Source organism: Hordeum vulgare, chromosome 7H (assembly GCF_904849725.1).
Source record: "Hordeum vulgare subsp. vulgare chromosome 7H, MorexV3_pseudomolecules_assembly, whole genome shotgun sequence".
In the NCBI taxonomy this organism is placed as follows: Eukaryota; Viridiplantae; Streptophyta; class Magnoliopsida; order Poales; family Poaceae; genus Hordeum; species Hordeum vulgare.
In genome coordinates, this window is record NC_058524.1 from 31,953,409 (window position 1) to 31,978,895 (window position 25,487).

A 25,487-nucleotide genomic window follows, 5' to 3' on the forward strand; every position below is an offset into this window, starting at 1 on the left:
ATGCCTCGAAATGGAATCTCTTGTTTGTCTTGATGATCATGTCATTGACAAGGAGCAAGTGACAGTGATCGAAGACCGATGGAGATTGTGGTAGTAAGTTTGCGCCAGGGAAGAGTAACTCCCAATCTAGATTGCAGAACACACAGTCTAGTCTAACAAGGGTTGGTGAGTCTTGCTCGTTTCTCCAAGTGACATGACGTCCAATGAGTGGTATCTCATGCAAGCTCAAACTATTGAGGGCGCGACGGAATTTCTTCATCCATGTACGGTTAATCCTACCGTTTTTTTTGTCTTGGGGGTCTCTAATTAGGTTGAAGTCTTCAATAACCATCCATGGTTCATTCATGGAGTTATGAATAGCTGCTAGTTCAGCTAGGAATACCTTTTTCCGGGCATCATCATGTGGTCCGTAGACCATGGTCTAGCACCTTGCCGGACCTCCTACCTCTGGCATGAAAGTTGCAATGATTGATAAATTTCTCAGCGCGATGTTGCAGACTCTGAAACGGTTGGATCGCTAACACAAAAGTATCCCTACTCTCGGTCCGTCAGAATCTAGTGCCGCGTGGTCGTCAAAACTCGGGCCAACAATCTCTCTGCGATCCTTGACGGAGGTGGCGAAGAGTTTGGACTCCTGGATACATAGGATGGAACACCTGGTACACGATCATGGCCCGCATAGCCGCACGACGTGCTCTATCATTCAGACCTCTCACATTCCAGTTAATCAAAGAGAGCTGTTCATTCATAGGGAAACACTAAGGACATGCATAATCGTCTGCAAGGCATACTTTGCCACGGCAGGCCGGGTACAACTAGCAGCGAACGGCTGCTGGGCAGCCCTCCGGGGGCACACGTGCGCTCGAAGCTGATCAGGTTCGGAATACAACTAATCATAGGAACTAACAGACTCGATGGATAAAACGCTAACAAATGCACTACTCAGCGTGCTCTTCTAGGATGGCCTGGTGCTCATCTTCTAGAAGGTGCAACTGCGCCGGGGAGGTTAGCCCGACAATCTCAGCTAACTTCTCCACGTTCTCCGAGGGCATCGGTGTGCGGAAGAAGTGGAGGTATTGGAGCAGCGTGTCGTCGGTGAAGTCCCCCACACGTGTGATGAAGCCGAGCCTGACACAGATCGCTGCGTGTGAGCGCCTTGAAGACAAGAAGTCGGAGCGCTGCCTTGACAGCCTGGCACTCTGCCTTGAGCTCTTTATGACACCAAGAAGGCGCTGCTTGAGTGGTCGTGACATCGTGTTTGGTGCCCCTAGCAGCGAGTCGGAGAGCAGCGGAGCAATCTTGCTGATGAAGGCTTGCTCTTTATCATTCTGCAGTTCAAAGACCTTGGCAGTGATGGCTGTTAGGAGTCCCGCACGAACAGATTTGCTTCCGTCAAAGCATTCCTCGCTCTAGTTTCTTCCACTGATGGGATATGCTCCGAGGCTTGTATGTGCATCGGTTGCATGTGAGCTGCCGTAACACCGGGCCCAAAGACGTCCGGTCCGGTTGCACAGTCGGGCTCCCAACATTGGCTGTTGAGTTGAGCCTGGCCCCAGTGCAGCGTCGTTGTCTCCCAGCTCTCATGCAGCCAGCAAGGGCCCCGGTGCAGCGTCGTTGTCTCCCAGCTCTCATGCAGCCCGGCTGCGTGACCCAGAATGAGCATCGCCGCATGCAGGTGCATGTCGCCCTGGTGCGTGGTGGCATGACCCACCGGCCCACTACATGTCGCCTGGTTGTGTGGCGACAGGGTGCACCAATCGATCCTATTCTGTCGGCCTTTGCGTGGGTCTGTAATGCAGCGGCAAAATGAACACAATTAACCCGTGAATGATAGTATTTCACAAGCTGAACCGAGTTTGAAAATAGTTCATTCAACTGATCCTTTCGTGTGGCGCCCAACATTCATGCGTCACACTACATTACGTGGCGCTTAAGACAAAGATGCCACACCCTCGGCTACGTTGGCGCCTCGTGGCAGACCGACCCCATCCCCCAGTAATGTGTGGCGCCCAGGGCCACCCCACCCTCATCTGGATGAAATTTTTCCAGACACGATTAAGTTTGTAAAATACTATCGTCCACAGGTCAATTATGTCCATTATGCCTAACGCAACGCGTGCTGCCTGATCCTGTGACGGCAGGTGCTGCCGCCTCCATGCGTGGCGGTAGATGCCACGTGTCGGCTGGCGCGCTTGTCGTCACGGCTTAGGTGAACTTTTTTAACAATTTAATTTAGGATGATTTTTTCTGTCAATTGCATTGTACACGTGGTTTTTGGGAAAAAAAATTCCCGTCGCAAAGATGCAGCAGCGGGATGAGTCGCAAAGGTGCAGCAGCGGGATGACGCAAGGCTGTGAACTGCAACTCTACAATGCAGGGCAGTGTGCAACTCTACAATGCAGGGCAGTGAGCAGGTACGGCAACCGGAGCACACGTTGTGCAGAGCGTGGAGGCACACTGGCGATATTGTTTTTTGTTACACGGATGTTCAACACATGCTTGTTCGTGAGTTTTTACAAGTATTTCCTGCAATTATGTGTAAGTAATTGGAGCGTTGATTTATAGAGGTGGGCAATTCGTTGGTTGGTTGGTGGCAGTAGAAAAATGGACCTTTTCTTATCATTTGCAAAATCAGTACTCCCTCCATCACAGTTTAGAAAACATAGTTAAATTTACGTGTGTTTTCATAATAGATAAGATTAAAACGATTACATTTACTCTTAGCTAATTAGTACTAGTACTCTTAGCTGCATGCATAATATGAATCGGTCTTCATAGCTGCATGCATGAGGAGAGACGTTTACTAGTGAATGATTAATTGTGCATTAAATTCTCAGCTAATTAGGTGGTATTAATACGTTGCTAGTTTTTAGTCATCAACAAAAGAAAACTGAGCCAATTACAAATCAGCTTGGGCCCTGTTTGTTTCAAAAGTCCCAGGACTTTTTTAGTCCCAACTAAAAAGTTTTTAGTCCCTACCCCTTTGTTTTCATGGACTAAACAGGGACTAGAGGTCATTAAATGACATGCAAAAAAGACCATGTTACCCCTACTAATGTACTAGAAGTTATTAAATGACATGCTAAAAGTAGGGGCACTGTTGAAAAAAGTGCCAAAAAGACCCTTCCATAGGGACTTCTTCCTTTAGTCCAAAATACCCCTTTTTAGTCCCTAAAAGTCCATCATGTTTGTTTCACATGAGATTAAAAGGGACTTTTTTAGTCCCTACACCAAAAAGTCCCTGGAAACAAACACCTTCTTAATCCCAACGATTTTGAATGTATACCTTTTAAACTGTAACGGAGGGAGTAACAATTCACTTTTGGACACATGACATGATCTGTATATATGCAATGTAATTAGTAATTATGTTTTGTCATATCACTTAATGTGAATCAAGAGGGACGTGAAGGATTAAGATTCAATGAAACTTTGCAGTCTGGAAAGGTCTACCTTGTTCCCAAAAGGAAGAAAATACAAAATGAGGTTAGGTTATTAGTAGACGTTGATTTCCATAAGTGAAGTCTAGCCTGCCATGAGGTGAAGTGTTTATATGAACGTTGTGTTATGTCTTATGTATACGTTTTGAGAGGACCCAATGAATATCCATGGAGTTAAGATACAATTTTTCGTCGATGGTTTTTTCCTGGGCGGGCAGAAACTGTCTTCATGGATATGAATTTGGATATGGATTTTATATTATTCAGCCTGATCCAAACCCGATTCATTGCCATCTTTACTAATGGTTGGATAACAATATTTGAAGAAAATATTTATTCTATATCCATGTTCCTCTTCTGTCGTCCATATGATGCATAGCATCTCAACAAGAAAAATAAAATGTTTGATTATTATGAAAACACTAAGATACACAGAGATAAAATAATCTTCATTATTTGAGACAAGGAACACGTACATGCGCATTATTGCCTCGAATGGGCCTGAGTAAATTGTCCAAATGTTGCCAATTTTCCAAATAGAAATAGAAATAGATTTTATTTCAATATAGCACTAAAATTTAAGTGCTAATTAGCATCTAAGGAAATCCTCCATACTTGTTACGATCATCAACATCTTGCTTGACAGAAGTAGATTCCGGCGGAGCATCAACCCATCCACCATTACCCATAGTAGATTGTCCTACATCGGTACCATTATAGTCCAAGTAACCATCCATTTCTAGAAATCTATTGTAGGATTGTTGTTCTGGAAGAGCAAAACCCCATTGATCATGGCCAAATGGGTCATCCACAACAAAATCATTGCTACTTGAGTAGACCAACATTGGAGAGGCCATATTATGCTCAGTTGTTGAGATCGGGCTTGCATAGTTTTGTTGTGGGTGCACTGTGTCGCAAGGGCTTATATAGTCCTCGACATGCAAATCGGTTGGAGGTAGATCCTGTACCTGATTAGGTATGGCTTGTAGCCCGAGAGCAAGCTGTGAGGCTGAAGCTACTGATGCAACATGGCACATTTGTGGTACCTGAGGAAAAAGTGGTTCCACATTGTGTTCTGGTGGTGATGGTATTGGAGCAGAAGGCATATGGTGTTGGGGAAGATGGTAAGCCTGCATTGAGTGACCTGATGAAGGGATGGTCTTCAAGCTCTTCGCCAGTGGACCACTTGATGGTAGCATGTCTTGAATCACGCTTACACCACCGGTTATGGCTTTGTAGCTATGATGCAACTGAGGAAGCCGATGTCTAGTGTCCTCATGGACACGACAGAGTTCATTGAAGAGCTTTTTAGCATCTTCAAGGTTGATATCTTGTTCCTTCGAGAAGATAAGGTTTGCCACCATACCTGGGTACTGTTCTTGGATCTGTTTCGCATGCTGGATGGAGAGTTGGTTTCTCTTATCCTCCACCCCGTGCTCCATATCAAGTTGAGCCACCTCACTTTGTAGTCGGGCAATCTTGGCACTCGTCTCACTGTCAGTGAGTCGATTTCCTAGCGGAGCTCCTGACAAAAAAGCATCTACAATGGGGCCAGCTGATGGCGTCCCGAATGAGTGCATCTTCTTATTTCCTGTCTCCAGGATGACAGCAACCCTAGCACCGGTGATGACATTGAGGTCAGAAGCGCTCTTGAAGAGACCACGACGCCGCTTGAAGAAGGTGACATCACGCTCTTTGTCATCATGGACGTAAGCGACACCCGTCCGCCTACCCCTCCTTGGCATGGCAAATCCTATAACGACAAGTAAATTTACTACTATAAGTAGGAATCAAAAGTACCTACAAGATTTACTGAAACCGTTGGCTAATGACATATTAGTGGGAGATATGTGGAGATGTACCTGCCTTATATAGAAGTGGGCATTTATAAACAAAATTATCACCCCAAGGACCATAAAACTTGTCCATTTTCCAGAAAGGGTCTGACTAATACTACAAAGTTCACTCAAAAGAGTTTCATCTATGTATAGTCATGTTAGGTCCAATTGTCAGAGACACATTTAGATGTACAAGAAACTTTGGTGCTCGATAATTTTTTGCGTGACATGGAAGATATTAAAGTTCATCCTTATCCATATATCAAAATTTAGTAGCAATTGATACATAACCGTTGCTATTTAAGCATCACTGGGCCATGCAAATCTTTAGTAAATAGTAACATACATAATTTTTAAAGATGATAATTTTATATAATATTGATTGTTAACCAAACTATTCATATATGAGGACATTAACATCTCTTTTGGAACCGATAATTATATGGTTTGCTATATGCATGTATTCACATCCTTATTTAGAACCATTAACACACTTCCAAACAAATTAGAAAATTAGAATCATTAAATCACGCCTATGTGAGCACATCCACATTCTCACCCAAGAGCATTGAGCAATTAATAAGGATTAAATCTAATATAGTTTTATTTCAATGCATGACACAATTACAAATACATCCTTTTGATTATTAATTGCAGCCAAATCCTTTAGGAACCATTTATTATATTTAAAATCATATAATGATTACATTTAAACAATTTAATGATCAACATGGTTACATGCAAATCCTCTACTAGGAACCATGCCATCTAGAACTGGTCATATAATACATGATATGTTGTGAAAACAATAATTGCAACTTGACAACGAGCTACTTCCTCCATTTGGATTTTAGGGCCAAATTCTAAGATATCCACTATCATGCTTGTAGCCTAAAATTTGGAGAAGTTTTGGGGTTAAAAAATCAGCTAACTTGGGCCTCTTGAAAATCTCACATGTAAAGTCTGTTATGCCTTAAGCTACACGCCTCCGCCTCTATTAATTCTTAACAACACTAGATGATCGGTTGCGCCATTGGCGCAAAGTAGAACTATGACCAGGAAGTTAAGCAAGCCATGAACAAGACGTCAAATAAATGTTTGTTTTATAAATCATCCCAAAGCGCATCAACATGAATAAGAATAGATGACCATTGTGCCCTTGGTGCAAAGACCGACTGGATCCAAGAATCGGAGTAACTTGTGAACAACATAGTCTATGAATGACCCGCAAAGGCGAAAATACAAATGCAATAGAGAACTTAGGCAAACTATCTGAATGATGTATTTCGCAAAAACAACAAGTGATTATGTTCGTGTTGCGTCTATATTAGCCTTGTATTTACAAATGACATACAACGTTGATCGTTTCCCAAGTCTTACTTAGCATATACAGAAACCTTTTTCTTCAGCGGGTCAGTTGATGCTAAGAATGTTTTTTCAAACTCCAAATGGGTCGATATAAAACCCGTCGGCGCCCTGCATGGAAAGTGACATGAACCATCAGAGCACGATACCATATGTTCAGAAGGAAATCACACAAACCGTCGATATGTGTAGGTTTCACTTTGTTCTGCTAATCATTAGGCTTGATGAGGGACTAGTAATTATCTTGGACTCATTACGTAAAGACCCTACAGAGTTGGCGTCGATTATGGAAATGCTCCAGAAGTAAGTTCAATCATTATCGCACCATATCCATAGCTTTCTTTCATTTCCTGATATCAAGTAATCATTTTCTTTGTCGTGCAGGGTTTGGAAAAAGTTCACCCGCACCGCTAGGGGTGAATGGAATAAGGAGCTGTGATTTTCCTTCACAAAGTAAGTAGTACTAGCTAGTTTCGCGTATCTCTCATTCATTCTAGTTTCAATACCATTATCATGCTTGATTATTATTTTGATTGAATTCTATTCTCGTAAAGTACTGCCCGAGGCAGGGATCCGGGAATAATTTATGTGCATACTACGTTTGTGAGTGGATTCACTAGACGACCTCTGAGAAGGGCAGATCTTTTAAAAAACTTGAAGCATGTAAACAATATTCACATTTTTATTTTATTACCATCAATTGTGTTGAATTTCATATATATATATATATATATATATATATATATATATATATATATATATATATATATATATATATATATATATATATATATATATATAAATTAGATCATGCGGATGCCGGAAGACCTCCTAACAACTGACCACATACGAGCAATTCAAGAGGAATTGGCGGGATTCATTGTTGGGCATGCCATACCTATAGATAGAGAATATCATCAGGATTTCCTTATCGATCTTGGTGGATAGATATTAGCTAGTTAGAGATGGCAAGAGATGTTATATATTGTATATATGCATGATCCTGTACTATATGTAGTAGGGTCGAGTTGTTTGACCAAGCACGGAGAAAGGGAGGTCACTTCTCTCTATATATGTTCACGATGTTGTGTAATTAATGGTCCCTTCATTGCTATATGTAGTAGCTAGCGTCAAGTTGAATGAACAATATAAAATAAAAATGAAACCCTAAATGTGAAAAAATTGAAGGGTAAACACAAAAAGAAAAGGGTGGAACACAATATGAAACCCATAAACCCCTCCTTTCACAAAAAAACAAAAAATCCAGCATCTCGCAGCTGCTGTCGCGTGGCTGCCTTTTAGTCCTGGTTGGTAACACCAACCGGGACTAAAGGTCCTCCTTCCTCGCACTCCACATCGGCCACATGAAGCACCTTTAGGTCCGGTTCGTAACACAACCAGAACTAAAAGTTTTGGCCTTTTGTCCCGATTGTTTAGTCCCGGTTGCAGAACCGGGACTAAAGGCCCTCTAGAACCGGGACTGAAGCCTGTTTTCCACTAGTGCGGCGTGACACCTATATTGTGTGCGAGCTTCTCTGTCTGTTAGGGAAGGCTTCCAGTCTCCACACGAACTTCGACAAATGCTCTACCACCCCAACCAGTACACTGACGAGCAGATCCCAACAATCGCGGTCAAAATGCGCTGCCCGGTGACCCAATTCCCCATCACATACCTTGGTCCGCCCCTCTCCATTCGGAAGGCCTCTACCGCTAGTCTCCTACCCTTAGTCAAGAAGCTCAAGCGAAAGCTGTCCACTTGGCGAGTCTCTATGCTCTCCAAGGGAGATCGCCTCGCATTGGTGCGACATGTCCTATGCGCCATTCTGACGCATCTCCTCATCGCGATCGCCTTCAACCAATCCATTCTCAAAAAGGTGAACCGGATTATCCATGGCTTCCTTTGGGCCGAGAGCAAGGAGGCCATTGGTGGCCAATGCCTTGTGAACTAGAAGAGGGTATGTCGCCCACTTCACTTGGAGGCCTCAGCATCATAGATATTGAATGTGGTGGCATCGCTCTCTATACCAGATGGTTATGGCTATAGCACACGGATGCTAGTCACCCATAGAGCCACCTTCACATCACCCATGACTCGAGCACGAGCGCCATCTTCAGGTCCTCCACCACTTGGAACGTCAGCCGCGGCGACAACAAGCATATTCTTGACAGACCACTAGATCGTCGGGAGATTAGTGGCCGAGCTTGCCCCGCTTATATTCGCATTTGTCCCATGACGCTGCCGCAAGGAGCGCACCGTCCAAGCAGGACTTCATCTTGAATCATGGATGCATGACATTCCACGAGCACTCGGGCTCGAGGCTATGGTTCAATACATAGACCTTTAGAGGCGAGTTCGCCACATAAAGCTTACAGGAGAGCTCGATACCCTAATCTGGCATTGGACCACATCGATGACATACTCAGCCCGCTCGTGCTACAAGGCACTATTCATCGGCTCGTGTGATGAACCCCACTGGAAGCTCACTTGGCGACCATGGGCGCCGCTCAAAACCAAGTTCTTCATGTGGCTCGCCATGCAAGAGCGATGTTGGATGTCGGACAGGTTCATGCGGCATGACACCCCCCTTGACAACACCATCTGCACACTTTGAGACCAAGTGCCAGAAACCATGCGCCACCTTAACGCAGGCTGTCCCTTCTCTCGAGAGGTATGGCATCAGATCCTGAGTTGGGTGAGGGCTACGGCCAATCTACCCGATGGTGCCATGGAGTTCCAATCCTCGTGGCCAACATCGTGCAGCCACGCCCCTACTTTATGTCGCAAGGGCTTACCCTCCCTCATGATCCTCACGGCGCGGTGGCTTTGAAAACACCACAATGGATGCATCTTCGATGGGGACCAACCATCCATTACCGGCATATATTCAGGCATCAAGGATGAGTCGCACCAATGGGCTAAGGCTGGCGCCAATCGGCTAAAGATCATACTACCCGAGACGTAGACCTACTAGCCATCGGGGCCGAGCACCCCCCTTGTTCTCTATTCCGCTGCATCAATCACTATCATGTTTTATGCGTAAATGGCCGTGTGAACGAATGTAATCCCTTGCTACAAAACTCCACTTCTATCAATGAAAAGATATGCAATCTTTGCATATTCACGAAAATGGAGGGTATCAAGGAGTCTAGTCTACACCCGAATCACTTCATCATGCTCATCGACCATTGTGATAGTAGAAGGAAAACTTTGGCACCACCGAACCACACCCGAAAAAGGAGCCACCAGTGAAGAAGAGCAATCACACCACCACATACAATCTACCTGACCCTCAACAATGTGAACAAACCGACAAGCAGAGGGGCTCTCAAAACGATACCTCTGAGGGGAGCGACGCATGAAGCGCCACCATCGACGGGTCCAGATGGATCTCAGGTTTTCCCGAGACTCGCAGACCATGTGTAGTGCCACTGGCCTGCGACAACCGAGCTCCGTATCCCCCCGAACCCTCCGTCTCCACTTTTTCACACACACACCGTCGCAAGAATTTTAGTCCAAAAGGACCACCTAGCGAGTAAAATTAACAAAAATGATCACTTCCGAATCAGACTGCCAAAAAAGACCACCTGAACTGTGACGGCAGACGCGTCAACCGACACGTGACACCTGCCACCCCCAAAGGAGACGGCAGCCCCTGCCGCCACATAACCAGGCGGCAGACGTTGCCTTACAGGCCATACAAACAACCACGGAACGGGATTGGCTAGTGGGCCCTGGTGCCACAAAAGTCACGCAGCAGGTGGTGGGCCGATGGCCATGCCACCACCCATGCAGGCGGCATGCACATGCATGCATGCGGGAACGCTCAGCCTCATTCTGATCTACCTATACCTACTTCCTTCGGTCCTTTTTATTCTGCATATTAACTTTATGCGTAATCAAAGTATCTTTACTTTGATCAAATTTATAGAAACATATATCAACATTCACAATGCCAAATTAATACTGTCAGATTCATTACGAAATGTAGTTTCACGAAATGTGTATTTGGTATTGTAGATGTCGATATTTTTTAATATATATTTGGTCAAACTTTATAAAGTTTGACTTGATACAATTCTAATATGCGGAATAAAAAGGACCGGAGGGAGTACTTTCTAATCTAGTACTTCCTCTGTTTTAAAATACTTGTTATAAGAATATATGTATTTTAGTTTTAGATACATCTATTTTTATTAATTTGTACGACAATTAATTTCAGACAAAGCAGTAGTACTATGTGGGTAGCTAGCTAGCCGTGTCATTGTTGGTTGCTTTATTCGGTATCATCCAGTGTGTGTTTTTCTTTGCATGAGATTGTCCCGCCGGAATGTCATGACGTAATTAAATCATCAGAAACAATTATACCATTGCACCACCACCAATAACAGATGCGTGCTTTTGGCACCATGCATGGCAGCTGCGATGAGCTTTGGGTAGCTTGCTTTGCTCTCCATGAAAGTGACTGTACTCTGCCACATGCATTTTTTTTTACTAATGTTGATAGCTTCTTGTTACCAAATTCTTTGATTAGATAGAGAAACAACGAGCTACAAGCGTACACAAGATGATTATACAGCTAGTGGGCTCAGGAAAACCCAAGGCAAAAGAAAACAACCAGCTAACAAAAAAGAAGGGAAGAAAGGAAAGGAAAAGGAATGTAACATCGCCGGAGACTCCGCCTGGGTCGAACGGATTTCCAGCTCCTGCCATGTTCCAGAGAATGATTTCCTCTCTTATACTTCCTGCGTTCTTAAATATAACACCTTTTAAAGATTGTACTATAAACTACATACGGATGTACATAGACATATTTTAAAGTATAGATTCACTCATTTTGTTCCGTATGTAGTCTTCTAGTAAAATACCTAAAATGTCTTATATTTTGGAACGGAGGGAGTATTTTGCATGAAACTCTCCCAGCCCAAGTGTTCTTTCTGAAAAATGTCTATTCCTTTCCTTCAAAATCTCCCATGTCATGAGCTATGTGATGGATATGGTCCCTTTCTTACTGTTGTCCCTGTTAGATTGATCTCTCACCGCGTGGGCCCAACCGCCCCACCGGGCCTTGATCTATGCGCCCTGATCGGGGGCGCCCAACCCATTATGGTTGGTGGGCCCCTGTAATCCGAGCTATATAAATGACTGTGGGGTACCGAGGCACGAACTACGAAATTTGCCGCCGTCACACCCCTACCGACATACCTATCCGATCTAGGTTAAGCGCGGTGCTTACGGGGAGCTCCACCTACGCCTAACCCTTCTTCTCCATCACCGTTGTCTCTACCACACCGATGGAGACCGGTGTGAGCTCATCCGGCTCAGGACAAGGTAAATACACTGGTTTGTACCGGATCTATCTATGCCTAGTAGATCCACGACATTAACAACAGTATCATGAGCCACTAGGCGACATATTTATTCGGTTGAATGAAATCGAAAAGCAAGTTCCTTTTTCCCCACCCCAACATGTACCCTAGATGGGCAAGGTACCGAAGATGGCCTAGGGCCTCGTCGGAAAAGAAGCGCCGCCACAAGGTCGTGCCTGTTCCTCTCGATCCCCACACGCATCGACAAGCCGAGGTGTGGGGAAGAAGAACCTACTTCCTCGGAGGCTAAGAACGGATCAAGATCCAACAAGAAAACAAAGAAAAAATGGATCAGATCCGGAAAAGGCAAAAAAAAGGGGGAGAGGAACAAGCCAAGACACGACAAAAGACAAAGTAAGGCCTCCCGGGGCAAAGGGCGCCAACACTGAGCCGTTTGACGGCGGCACGTTCACGCTAGAGGTGCTCGCGCCGCCAGCGAAGGGGACGGAGGCGGCGTCGTAGAGTCACGCAACCTGGGCCATGGTTCTCGGTTGTGGTGGTCTAAGGTAAAAGAAAAAGGAGGAAAAGTGGAACAGCAACCGACCGCTTGATGGCGGCGCACCCACCGAAAGGCGTGTGCGCAGCCCACGAGAGGCGGGCCACGACTCCAGGGAGGGGAAAGCCAACGCGCGTGGCACTGGACCTTCGGTCACCACTGCCAGCGGCGATCCCCATCTCCTCGGTGGGACTGCAACGCCCCCGCGCGAGAGGAGCCGTCGGGCATAGAGAGCGGCGGGCTAAAGGGGGGGGGGATGAGAGGATTAGGGCTGCAGCCGGCTCGATTGCCCCTTTTTGTTTCCCCGATCCCTGAGGGGAGCCGTCAGATCAAGATCAAGGACAGATCTGTTGGTGAACGTCGCATGGGAAACAAAAAAAATTCCTACGCGCACGAAGACCTATCATGGTGATGTCCATCTACGAGAGGGCATTTGGATCTACGTACCCTTGTAGATCGCACAACAGGAAGCGTTAAGAAACGCAGTTGATGTAGTGGAACGTCCTCACGTCCCTCGATCCGCCCCGCGAACCGTCCCACAATCCGCTCCGATCTAGTGCCGAACGGACGGCACCTCCGCGTTCAGCACACATACAGCTCGACGATGATCTCGGCCTTCTTGATCCAGCAAGAGAGACGAAGAGGTAGATGAGTTCTCCGACAGCGTGACGGCGCTCCGGATGTTGGTGATGATCTATCTCAGCAGGGCTCCGCCCGAGCTCTCCAGAAATACGATCTAGAGGAAAAACCGTGGAGGTATGTGGTCGGGCTGCCATGGCAAAGTTGTCTCAAATCAGCCCTAATACCTCAGTATATGTAGGAGGGAGGGGGAGGGCCTTGCCTTGAGGCTCAAGAGAGCCCCAAGGGGTCGGCCGAAGGGGGGGAGGAGTCCTCCTCCTCCAATCCTAGTCCAACTAGGATTGGAAGGTGGAGTCCTTCCCTTCCTTCCCACTTCCCCCTTTTTTCTTTTTTCCTTTGCTTTTTTCTTCTCCTGCGCATAGGGCCTCTTGGGCTGTCCCACCAGCCCACTAAGGGCTGGTGCGGCACCCCTAAGGCCTATGGGCTTCCCCCGGGTGGGCTGCACCCCTGGTGAACATCCGGAACCCATTCGTCACTCCCGGTACATTCCCGGTAATGCCAAAAACTTTCCGGTAATCAAATGAGGCAAACCTATATATCAATCTTCGTCTCTGGACCATTCCGGAAACCCTCGTGACGTCCGTGATCTCATCCGGGACTCCGAACAACATTCGGAAACCAACCATATAACTCAAATACGCATAAAACATCTCCGAACCTTAAGCGTGCAGACCCTGCGGGTTCGAGAACTATGTAGACATGATCCGAGGGACTCCTCAGTCAATATCCAACAGCGGTACCTGGATGCCCATATTGGATCCTACATATTCTACAAAGATCTTATCGATTGAACCTCAGTGCCAAGGATTCATATAATCCCATATGTCATTCCCTTTGTCCTTCGGTATGTTACTTGCCCGAGATTCGATCGTCAGTATCCGCATACCTATTTCAATCTCGTTTACCGGCAAGTCTCTTTACTCGTTCCATAATACAAGATCCCGTGACTTACACTAAGTCACATTGCTTGCAAGGCTTCTGTGTGATGTTGTATTACCGAGTGGGCCCCGAGATACCTCTCCGTCACACGAAGTGACAAATCCCAGTCTTGATCCATACTAACTCAACGGGCACCTTCGGAGATACCTGTAGAGCATCTTTATAGTTACCCAGTTACGTTGTGATGTTTCATACACACAAGGCATTCCTCCGGTGCCAGTGAGTTATATGATCTCATGGTCATAGGAATAAATACTTGACACGCAGAAAACAGTAGCAACAAAATGACACGATCAACATGCTATGTTCATTAGTTTGGGTCTAGTTCATCACATGATTCATCCAATGATGTGATCCAGTTATCAAGCAACAACACCTTGTACATAGTCAGAAGACCTTGACTATCCTTGATCAACTGGCTAGCCAACTAGAGGCTTGCTAGGGACAGTGTTTTGTCTATGTATCCACACATGTATCTAAGACTTCACTCAATACAATTATAGCATGGATAATAAACGATTATCTTGATACAGGAATTATAATAATAACTTATTTATCATTGCCTCTAGGGCATAATTCCAACAGTCTCCCACTTGCACTAGAGTCAATAATCTAGTCCTCACATCGTCATGCGAATTACATTGTAATAAATGTAACACCCATACAATTCTGGTGTTGATCATGCTTTGCCCGTGGAAGAGGTTTAGTCAGCGGGTCTGCCACATTCAGATCCGTGTGCACTTTGCAGATATTCACGTCCTCCTCCTCGACGTAGTCGCGGATGAGGTTGAAGCGTCGTTTGATGTGTCTGGTCTTCTTGTGAAACCGCAGTTCCTTTGCTAAGGCAATGGCACCCGTGTTGTCACAAAACAGGGTTATTGGATTCAGTGCGCTCGGCACTACTCCAAGATCCGTCATGAACTGCTTCATCCAGACACCCTCCTTAGCTGCCTCCGAGGCAGCCATGTACTCCGCTTCACATGTAGAATCAGCTACGACGCTTTGCTTGGAACTGCACGAGCTTATCGCACCCCCATTAAGAATAAATACGTATCCGGTCTGCGACTTAGAGTCGTCCGGATCTGTGTCAAAGCTTGCATCGACGTAATGTTTTACGGCGAGCTCTTCGTCACCTCCATATACGAGAGACATCTCCTTAGTCCTTTTCAGGTACTTCAGGATATTCTTGACCGCCGTCCAGTGATCCACTCCTGGATTACTCTGGAACCTGCCCGCCATACTTATGGCCAGGCTAACGTCCGGTCTAGTGCACAGCATTGCATACATGATAGAACCTACGGCTGAAGCGTAGGGGACGGAACTCATTGTCTTTCTATCTTCCTCAGTTGCTGGGCACTGAGTCTTACTCAATTTTATACCTTGTAATACTGGCAAGAACCCTTTCTTGGACCGATCCATTTTGAACTTCTTCAAAACTTCATCAAGGTATGTGCTTTGTGAAAGTCCTATCACGCGTTTCGATCTATCCCTATAGATCTTAATGCCTAGAATGTAAGCAGCTTTTCCTAGGTCCTTCATAGAGAAACTTTTATTCAAGTAACCTTTTATGCTCTCCAAAAGCTCCACGTTGTTTCCAATCAACAATATGTCATCCACAGATAATATTAGAAATGCCACAGAGCTCCCACTCACATTCTTGTAAATACAGGATTCTCCAACCACCTGTATAAACCCAAATGCTTTGATCACCTCATCAAAACGTTTATTCCAACTCCGAGATGCTTGCACCAGTCCATAAATGGATCACTGGATCTTGCACACTTTGTTAGCAACTTTGGGATCGACAAAACCTTCGGGTTGCTTCATATACAACTCTTCCTTAAGGAAACCGTTAAGGAACGCTGTTTTGACATCCATCTGCCAGATTTCATTATCGAAAAATGCAGCTATTGCTAACATGATTTGTACGGACTTAAGCATCGCTACCGATGAGAATGTCTCATCGTAGTCAATTCCTTGAACTTGTGAAAAACCCATTGCCACAAGTCGAGCTTTATAAACGGTCACATTACCGTCAGCGTCCGTCTTCTTCTTAAAGATCTATTTGTTCTGAATAGCCCTGCGGCCTTCAGGTAGTACTTCCAAAGTCCAAACTTTGTTTTCATACATAGATCCCATCTCGGACTTCATGGCCTCCAGCCATTTGTTGGAATCCGGGCCCACCATTTCTTCTTCATAATTCGCAGGCTCATTGTTGTCCAACAACATCATTGATAAGACGGGATTACCGTACCACTCTGGAGTAGTACGTGGTCTCATCGACCTGCGAGGTCCGACAGAAACTTGATCCGGAGTTTCATGATCATCATCATTAACTTCCTCCTCAACCGGCGTTGCAACGACAGGGGTTTCCCCTTGCCCTGCGCCACCATCCAGAGGGATGAGAGGTTCGACAATATCATCAAGTTCTATCTTCCTCCCACTCAATTCACTCGGGAGAAACTCCTTCTCAAGAAAAGCTCCGTTCTTAGCAACAAACACTTTGCCCTCGGATTTGAGATAGAAGGTATACCCAACTATCTCTTTTGGGTAACCTATGAAGACACACTTTTCCGCTTTGGGTTCCAGCTTTTCAGGCTGAAGTTTTTTGACATAAGCATCACATCCCCAAACTTTAAGAAACGACAACTTTGGTCTTTTGCCATACCACAGCTGATATGGTGTCATCTCAACGGATTTCGATGGTGCCCAATTTAAAGTGAATGCAACTGTTTCTAATGCATAACCCCAAAAGAATAACGGTAAATCGATAAGAGACATCATAGATCACACCATCTCTAATAAATTACGATTACGACGTTCGGACACACCATTACGCTGTGGTGTTCCACGCGGTGTCAACTGTGAAACAATTCCACATTGTCTTAAGTGAGCACCAAACTCGAAACTCAGATATTCACCCCCACGATCAGACCGTAGGAACTTGATCTTCTTGTTACGATGATTTTCAACTTCACTCTGAAATTCCTTGAACTTTTCAAATGTTTCAGACTTGTGCTTCATCAAGTAGACATAACCATATCTACTCAAATCGTCAGTGAAGGTGAGAAAATAATGATATCCGTCGCGTGCCTCCACACTCATCGGACCACACACATCGGTATGTATGATTTCCAACAAGTCACTTGCACGCTCCATTGTTCGGGAGAATGGAGTTTTAGTCATCTTGCCCATGAGGCATGGTTCGCACATGTCAAGTGAATCAAAGTCAAGTGACTCCAAAAGTCCATCGATATGGAGTTTCTTCATGCGCTTTACACCAATATGATCTAAGCGGCAGTGCCATAAAAACATGGCGCTAACATTGTTAACTCTAACTCTTTTGGTCTCAATGTTATGTATATGTGTATTATCAATATCAAGATTCAATATGAACAAATCTCTCACAATGGGTGCATGACCATAAAAGATATTACTCATAGAAATAGAACAACCATTATTTTCTGACTTAAACGAGTAACCGTCTCGCAATAAACAAGATCCATATATAATGTTCATGCTTAACGCACGTAGTAAATAACATTTATTTAAGTTCATAACTAATCCTGATAGTAACTGAAGCGAAACTGTGCCGACGGCGATTGCATCAACCTTAGAACCATTTCCCACACGCATCGTCACTTCATCCTTCGCCAGCCTTCGCTTATTCCGCAGCTCCTATTTCGAGTTGCAAATATGAGCAACAGAACCGGTATCGAATACCCAGGCACTACTACGAGAGCTGGTTAAGTACACATCAATAACATGTATATAAAATATACCTGATTTTTCTTTGGCCGCCTTATTATCAGCCAGATACTTGGGGCAGTTGCGCTTCCAGTGACCCATACCCTTGCAATAATAGCACTCCGTTTCAGGCTTAGGTCCAGCTTTGGGCTTCTTCGTCGGATTGGCAACAGGCTTGCCGCTCTTCTTTGAATTACCCTTCTTTCCTTTGCCGTTTCTCTTGAAACTAGTGGTCTTATTCACCATCAACACTGGATGCTCTTTACGGAGTTCTGAATCTGCGACTTTTAGCATCGCGAATAACTCGCCGGGTGACTTGTTCATCCCTTGCATGTTATAGTTCAACACAAAGCCCTTATAGCTTGGTGGCAGTGATTGAAGAATTCTGTCAGTGATAGCCTCTTGCGGGAGTTCAATCCCCAGCTCAACTAGACTGTTTGAGTACCCAGACATTTTGAGCACATGTTCACTGACAAACGAATTCTCCTTCATCTTGCAAGCATAGAATTTATCGGAGGTCTCATACCTCTCGATCCGAGCGTTCTTCTGAAAGATAAACTTCAACTCCTTGAACATCTCCTCGGTTAATATCGCCGGACCTTAAGTGTGCATACCCTGCGGGTTCGAGAACTATGTAGACATGACCCGAGGGACTCCTCGGTTAATATCCAACAACGGGACCTGGATGCCCATATTGGATCCTACATATTCTACGAAGATCTTATCGATTGAACCTCAGTGTCAAGGATTCATATAATCCCGTATGTCATTCCCTTTGTCCTTCGGTATGTTACTTGCCCGAGATTCGATCGTCAGTATCCGCATACCTATTTCAATCTCGTTTACCGGCAAATCTCTTTACTCGTTCCGTAATATAAGATCCCGTGACTTACACTAAGTCACATTGCTTGCAAGGCTTGTGTGTGATGTTGTATTATCGAGTGGGCCCTGAGATACCTCTCCGTCACACGGAGTGACAAATCCCAGTCTTGATCCATACTAACTCAACGGGCACCTTTAGAGATACCTGTAGAGCATCTTTATAGTCACCCAGTTACGTTGTGACGTTTGATACACACAAGGCATTCCTCCAGTGCCAGTGAGTTATATGATCTCATGGTCATAGGAATAAATACTTGACATGTAGAAAACAGTACCAACAAAATGACACGATCAACATGCTACATTCATTAGTTTGGGTCTAGTCCATAACATGATTCACCCAATGATGTGATCCAGTTATCAAGCAACAACACCTTGTACATAGTCAGAAGACCTTGACTATCCTTGATCAACTGGCTAGCCAACTAGAGGCTTGCTAGGGACAGTGTTTTGTCTATGTATCCATACATGTATCTAAGACTTCATTCAATACAATTATAGTATGGATAATAAACGATTATCTTTATAGAGGAATTATAATAATAACTTATTTATCATTGCCTCTAGGGCATAAGTCCAAGAAGATCACCCCTCCGCCGAAAACCCTAGGGCGGGTGGGCCTCTTGGGCCGAAGCCGCACTGCGCCGAGGCTTCCAGGCCACTAGCCGTGCGAGGCCGGCGAGAGGCAAGCCGGCCCAGTCCAGGCCGAAGGGGCGCCAGCGCTTGGACACAAGAGGGCGCTGGCCCATTCCAAAGCCGGCCCAAAGGAGAAAGCAACAAGCCGGCCTAGTCGGCCATTTGCTGTTATTTATTGAATTTTTATTTCTGTCTATTTAAGGCAGATTTAAAAATGGTTTTCTATGCATTTTTTCTGTGAAAATATGTTTAGAAAAGAGGAAATAAAAATGTTCAAAGTTTCTGTTAATTTAGGCAGAATTGTTATATTATTTTTCTAAAAATAAAAGTAAAAAAGATTTCTGAGAATAAAATAGTTTTCTCAGAAAAGGAAAAGTTCATGATCTTTATAAAAGCATTAATAAAGTTCACGAATTTTATATTGAATGACAACATTATTTTCTGCAAAGTTAAAAGGCATATGAAATTTTAATTTCACATTTTTTGCTGCTAAGTAAAATATGAAATGTGGTCATGCTATTATTCTGACCAACGTTGTTTTAGTAACATGATCATGTTGCATATTGCAAAAGGTGCATTTATTTCTATCATTTGCCCAACAGTAATGTAGATTAATTTGCATAGACAATTGTATGATTATTTTAACCAACCTTATTTAATGCATATAATTGTCGTACTGACTTCGCTTATATGGTGATTTCAGGAAGTTTTCACCTGATGAGTTGCCTCAAGGACGTTCCTACACTCAGAGGGGATAATTACTCTGAGTGGAGGAAGAAGGTTGACATGGCTTTTTGCATTGCTGAGGTGGACTGGGTTATGGAGGAACCACAGCCAGTTGCACCCTCAGAACCAGTTAGAGATGCTGACGAGGATGATGAGAGCTGGGAGAAAAAGCAATGGGATTGTGGCAAAGAGGAGATGTCCTACTCCATACATAACAGGTTATGGATAAATGCCAACAAGAAATGTTTGGCGTTTATTAAGAACACCATTGAGACCACCATCGTGGGCTCGATAGCAGAGTGCCCTACTGCAAAGGAGATGCTCAACAAGATAAAGAGTAAGTTGACTCGCTCTTCTAAGACCTATGCCACCCAGTTGATCAAATAACTGGTGACAGAGAGCTATAATGGAGGTGGCCATGGCATAAGGGAGCACATCCTTAGGATGAGCAACACGACAGCCAAGCTTAAGCCCATGGATGCGGATCTGGAGATCAAACCAGCTCTCCTCGTCCACCTCGTGATGGCTTCGCTGCCTAAAGAATGTGAGACCTTTGTAGTAAACTACAACATGCAACCCGAGACATGGGATATAGAAAAGGTCATCGCAATGTGCTCACAAGAAGAGGAGATGATCAAGGCTTCACATGATGGCTCCCTTAACTATGTGAAGGAAAAGAAAAAGGTTTTCCCACCTAAGCAGAATTCTCCCTCAAAGCCACAAGGCAAACTTCAAGGCAAGGCTCCCGCTCATTATCAGCCGAAGCCAATAACAGTAGACAAGGACACTTGCATGTACTACAAGGAGAAAGGGCAATACAAGAAGGATTGTGCTGCCTGGCTAAAGGTCTTCATGGCAAAGAGAGGTAACTATATTGTTTCCTTAGTAAATGAATCTCTGTATGTAAAGTTTTCCAAATCTACTTGGTGGATTGACTTAGGTGCAATTGTTCATGTTGCAAACTCTTTACAGGGGTTCAGTTCGACGAGGACCATGTGCCAAAAAGAAAGAAGTATTGAAGTCGCAAATGGTGTCCAAGCAGAAGTTGAAGGTGTAGGTGACGTATCCTTGGAGCTAATCAAAGGATTCAAGCTTTTGCTTAGAGATGTACTTTTTGTGCCTTCATGTAATAGGAACTTAATAAGTGTTCATGCTTAGACAAAGAAAATTATCAATGTGTTTTTGGACATGGTAAAAGTACCGTGTGGTACAATAATGATTATGTAGGCAATGCCTTTATTCATGATGAGCTTTATTTGTTATCAATTCGTGACAAAGTGAATTATGCAAATAATGTGAATGTGCAAAGTTCTTCATCGAACAACGAACAAAAGAAAAGAAAGAGAACTCACGACTCGTCGAAACTATGGCACTGTCGATTGGACCATATTTCCAGGGGGAGAATGGAAAGATTAATCAAAAGCGAAATTCTTCCAAAGTTGGAGTTCTCTGACTTAGAACAATGCGTAGATTGCATTAAAGGAAAATATGTAAAATAGATAAAGAAAGGTGCAAACCGAAGCATAGGACCACTGGAAATTATCCACACTAGTATTTGTGGACCGTTTCCGATGAAAAGTGTGGATGGTTATGATTCATTCATAACATTCATAGACGATTACTCCCGCTTCAGTTACATTTATCCAATCAAAGAAAGAAATGATGCATTGGATAAATTCAAGATATTCAAAGCTGAATTTGAAAATCAGCTTGATAAAAAGATTAAGATTGTGAGGTCAGACCATGGGGGGGAGTACTACGGTCGACACACACCATATGGCCAAGTCCCTGGACCTTTTGCAAAGTTCTTGCAGGAGACTGGCATTGTCGCCCAGTATTCAATGCCAGGCGAGCCTCTGCAAAATGGAGTAGCTGAAAGGCGTAACCGTACCCTCATGGATATGGTGCGCAGCATGATGAGCTATTCCGACATGCCATTGGGATTGTGGATCGAGGCGCTTAAAACCGCCATTCACATTCTCAACAGAGTACCAAGAAAGTCGGTGCCCAAAATCCCGCACGAGCTATGGACAGGAAGAGTGCCATCCCTGGAACACTTCAGGGTGTGGGGATGTCCAGCTGAGGCCAAAATGTTTAATCCAAACATTGGTAAGTTAGACCCAAAGACAGTGAGTTGCCTTTTCATTGGCTACCCTGATAGATCAAAAGGTTTTCGTTTCTACTATCCGGACAGATACACAAAGTTTGTGGAAACGAGACATGCTGTCTTCTTAGAGGACGAAATGATGAGGGGGGCATGGTAACTCAGAAAATTGATCTTGAGGAGAAAAGGGTGCATGCACCGATTCTAATGATTCAAGAGCCATTTTTCTCGCTACCCGTTGTAACTCCAACGATGACAACTATGGGAGAAGACCTGGAACCTGTCCTTCAGGAACCGACTAAACCCATTGTTGATCATGGAAGGGAAGTGCAGCAAGAAATAGTAGAAAGTGTGCCACACAATGAGGCACTTAGCAGGTCTAATAGAAAAATAAGACCTCCTATTTCTACTATTTATAAAGTCTATAACACAGAAATGGTTCATATGGAAGGTGATCCCACCACATACGAAGAATCCATTAAAGGCCCTCACTCATCAAAATGGCTAGAGGCAATGGAAGATGAGATGAAATCGATGAGTTCCAATAATGTTTGGGACTTAGAGATAATTCCTAAAGGAGCAAAGACAGTAGGCTGCAAATGGGTCTACAAAACAAAGTATGACTCTAATGGGAATGTAGATAAGTATAAAGCACGACTTGTGGCAAAAGGATTCACGCAAAGAGAAGGGATAGAGTACAATGAGACTTTTTCTCCAGTCTCTTGTAAGGATTCCTTCCGAATCATAATGGCACTAGCTGCTCATTTTGATTTAGAGCTTCATCAAATGGATGTAAAGACGACATTTGTAAACGGAGATTTAGTGGAAGATGTCTACATGAAACAACCCAAGGGTTTTATCATGGAAGGCAAGGAAAATATGGGATGCCACCTAAAGAAATCCAATTATGGGCTAAGGCAAGCCTCTAGGCAGTGGTACATAAAGTTTAATGATACTATTAAAAGGTTTGGATTTCAAGAAAATGTTGAGGATAACTGCATTTATGCAAAGTTTAAACATGGGAAATATATTTTCCTAATCTTGTATGTGGATGATATCTTGCTTGCAAGCAATGGTATTAGTCTACTACAAGAGACAAATAAGTTTTTATCCTCGAACTTTGACATGAAAGACCTTGGTAATGCATGATATGTTTTGGGCATTGAAATTCACCGAGACAGAAAAAAGTGGAGTCTTAGGAATCTCACAGAAAGCATATTTAGAGAAAGTTCTCCAAAAGTATAATATGCATAAGTGTAAAGCCACACCTGCTCCAATAATAAAGGGCGATAGTTTTGGGAATCACCAATGTCCCAAGAATAAGTACGAGCTCGAAGAAATGAAAACAGTATCGTATACTTCGGCTGTTGGAAGTCTACATTATGCACAAGTGTGCACACGCCCTGACATGGCATTTATCACCGGGGTACACGGTAGATATCAAGCAAATCCAGGCCAAGAGCACTGGAAGATGGCAAAGAAAGCTTTGCGTTATGTGCAAGGCATAAAAGAAAGCATGCTAACATATAGGAGATCTGAGTCCCTAGAGATAAAAGGGTACTCAGACGCATATTTTGCGGGAGATAGAGATGATAGAAAATCCACGTGTGGGTACGTGTTCACTCTCGCAAGGGGAGCTATTTCATGGAAAAGCTCCAAACAGACCATAGTTTCATCATCCACGATGCAAGTAGAGTTCATAGCATGTTTTCAAGCCACCGGGCAGGTGATATGGTTAAAGAAGTTCATACCCGACTTGAAAGTGGTAGATTGTATTCACAAGCCACTAAAGATATACTGTGACAACCAGCCCGCAGTATTTTATGCTCAGAACAACAAGTCTAGTAATGCTTCCAAGACAATAGTTATAAAGTATTATGTTGTGAAAGATAATACCAGGCTCAAACTATAAGTCTCGAGCCTATAAGTACAAAGTATATGCTTGCGGATCCGCTAACGAAAGGCTTACCACCCACTGTGTTCAAGGAACACTTAGCCGGCATGGGTTTGATGGAAAGCCTATGATTCCTGGATCATAAGAGGCCCAAAAGTAAATGAATTTGTTTCAAAGCAAAAGTGTGTTGTAGCTGTATAATTCTATCGACAATTAAGCTGTGACGATGAGACATACTCTACATGCCTATATGTGATGGAACAAATAAAAGGTATAAAGTCAAAAGTAAAAGTCAAGATCAAGGGGGGGAATGTTAGATTGATCTCTCACTGCGTGGGCCCAACGGCCCACCGGGCCTTGATCTATGTGCCCTGATCGGGGGCACCCAACCCATTATGGTTGGTGGGCCCGTGTGACCCGCGCTATATAAAGGACGATGGGGTGCCGGGGCACGAACTACGAGATTCGCCGCGGTCACACCCCTAGCGACATACCTATCCGATCTAGGTTAAGCGTGATGCTCACGGGAAGCTCCACCTACGCCTAACCCTTCTTCTCCATCACCGCCGTCGCTACCACACAAATGAAGACCGGTGCAAGCTCATCCGACTCAGGACAAGGTAAATACACGGGTTTGTACCGGATCTATCTATGCCTAGTAGATCCACGACATTAACAGTCCCCAGCCTTGCCTTGACATGCCGTGAGCCAGCTATTAGCTATTGGTTGTGGGCACTCTATTAGAAGGTTGGTCGATGTTTCTAGGTTCCTTGCACAAAGTGGGCAGAAATGATTTTTCTCCCAGCCCATCCGCAGTCAAGATTCTGCCTAACACAGCTAGGCCACACTTGGGCATTCAGTATAAACCAAAACTTAGGATTATATCATTTGATTTTTTTGAAACTTCAATTTGCAAAAATGAAACTGAAAAAGTAAACACAAAATAGAAAATTGAAAATTCGGTTAACCAAGCTCTTCGGTTTGGTAATCAGTTTATATCGTATTCACCAAATATACCAACAAATTAACTGTGTGGCTTGCATTCTCTTCATCTAGACTATTATATAGACTAACTATCCATCCCATTGTTTGTAACTGGCCGAGGTGGGACTTAAACATCAAGCACCAACCGGCAGCGCCTCGTATACACGTACAAGCTGGCCAGAAAAGCAAGCCGCAACAGCTTGCCAGCTTGGGCCTCGTGTACACGCATGCGGCCTGGCCGGCTGGCCCATGATTTTTTTGAAGCGAACACGCATGCTCAAGGTTGCCTAGTGCGGGAACAACTCGTATATGAGAGAAGAAAAATGCCGACTGCTGTTGTGGGGTCGTTTCTCCTTCTTCTTCTTGTGCTAGATATTTGATATGCACTACGGGAAGTAGGAGTAGCGACCATCATCGATGGTCGAAAAAT

At 44.3% G+C, this 25,487-nt stretch overlaps 1 protein-coding gene across 1 annotated transcript; it reads right to left on the reverse strand.

Annotated features, from left to right (window-relative positions):
- Nucleotides 1-4,030: 4,030 nt before the first annotated feature.
- LOC123408132 lies at nt 4,031-5,369 on the reverse strand. The gene is made up of 2 exons (XM_045101317.1): nt 5,303-5,369; nt 4,031-5,217 (listed from the first exon to the last, which is right to left on the reverse strand). Exons 1-2 carry the CDS (start codon nt 5,367-5,369, stop codon nt 4,037-4,039), a joined length of 1,248 nt encoding a protein of 415 aa, XP_044957252.1. The 3' UTR covers nt 4,031-4,036.
- Nucleotides 5,370-25,487: the final 20,118 nt, after the last annotated feature.

Bases quoted from the DNA above. Each gene is read 5' to 3' on its own strand.
- LOC123408132 (XM_045101317.1), bottom strand. From the start codon at position 5,369: ATGGACAAGTTTTATGGTCCTTGGGGTGATAATTTTGTTTATAAATGC. The intron at 5,218-5,302 runs GTACATCTCCAC...TCCTACTTATAG, and splicing joins CCCACTTCTATATAAGGCAG to TAGTAAATTTACTTGTCGTT.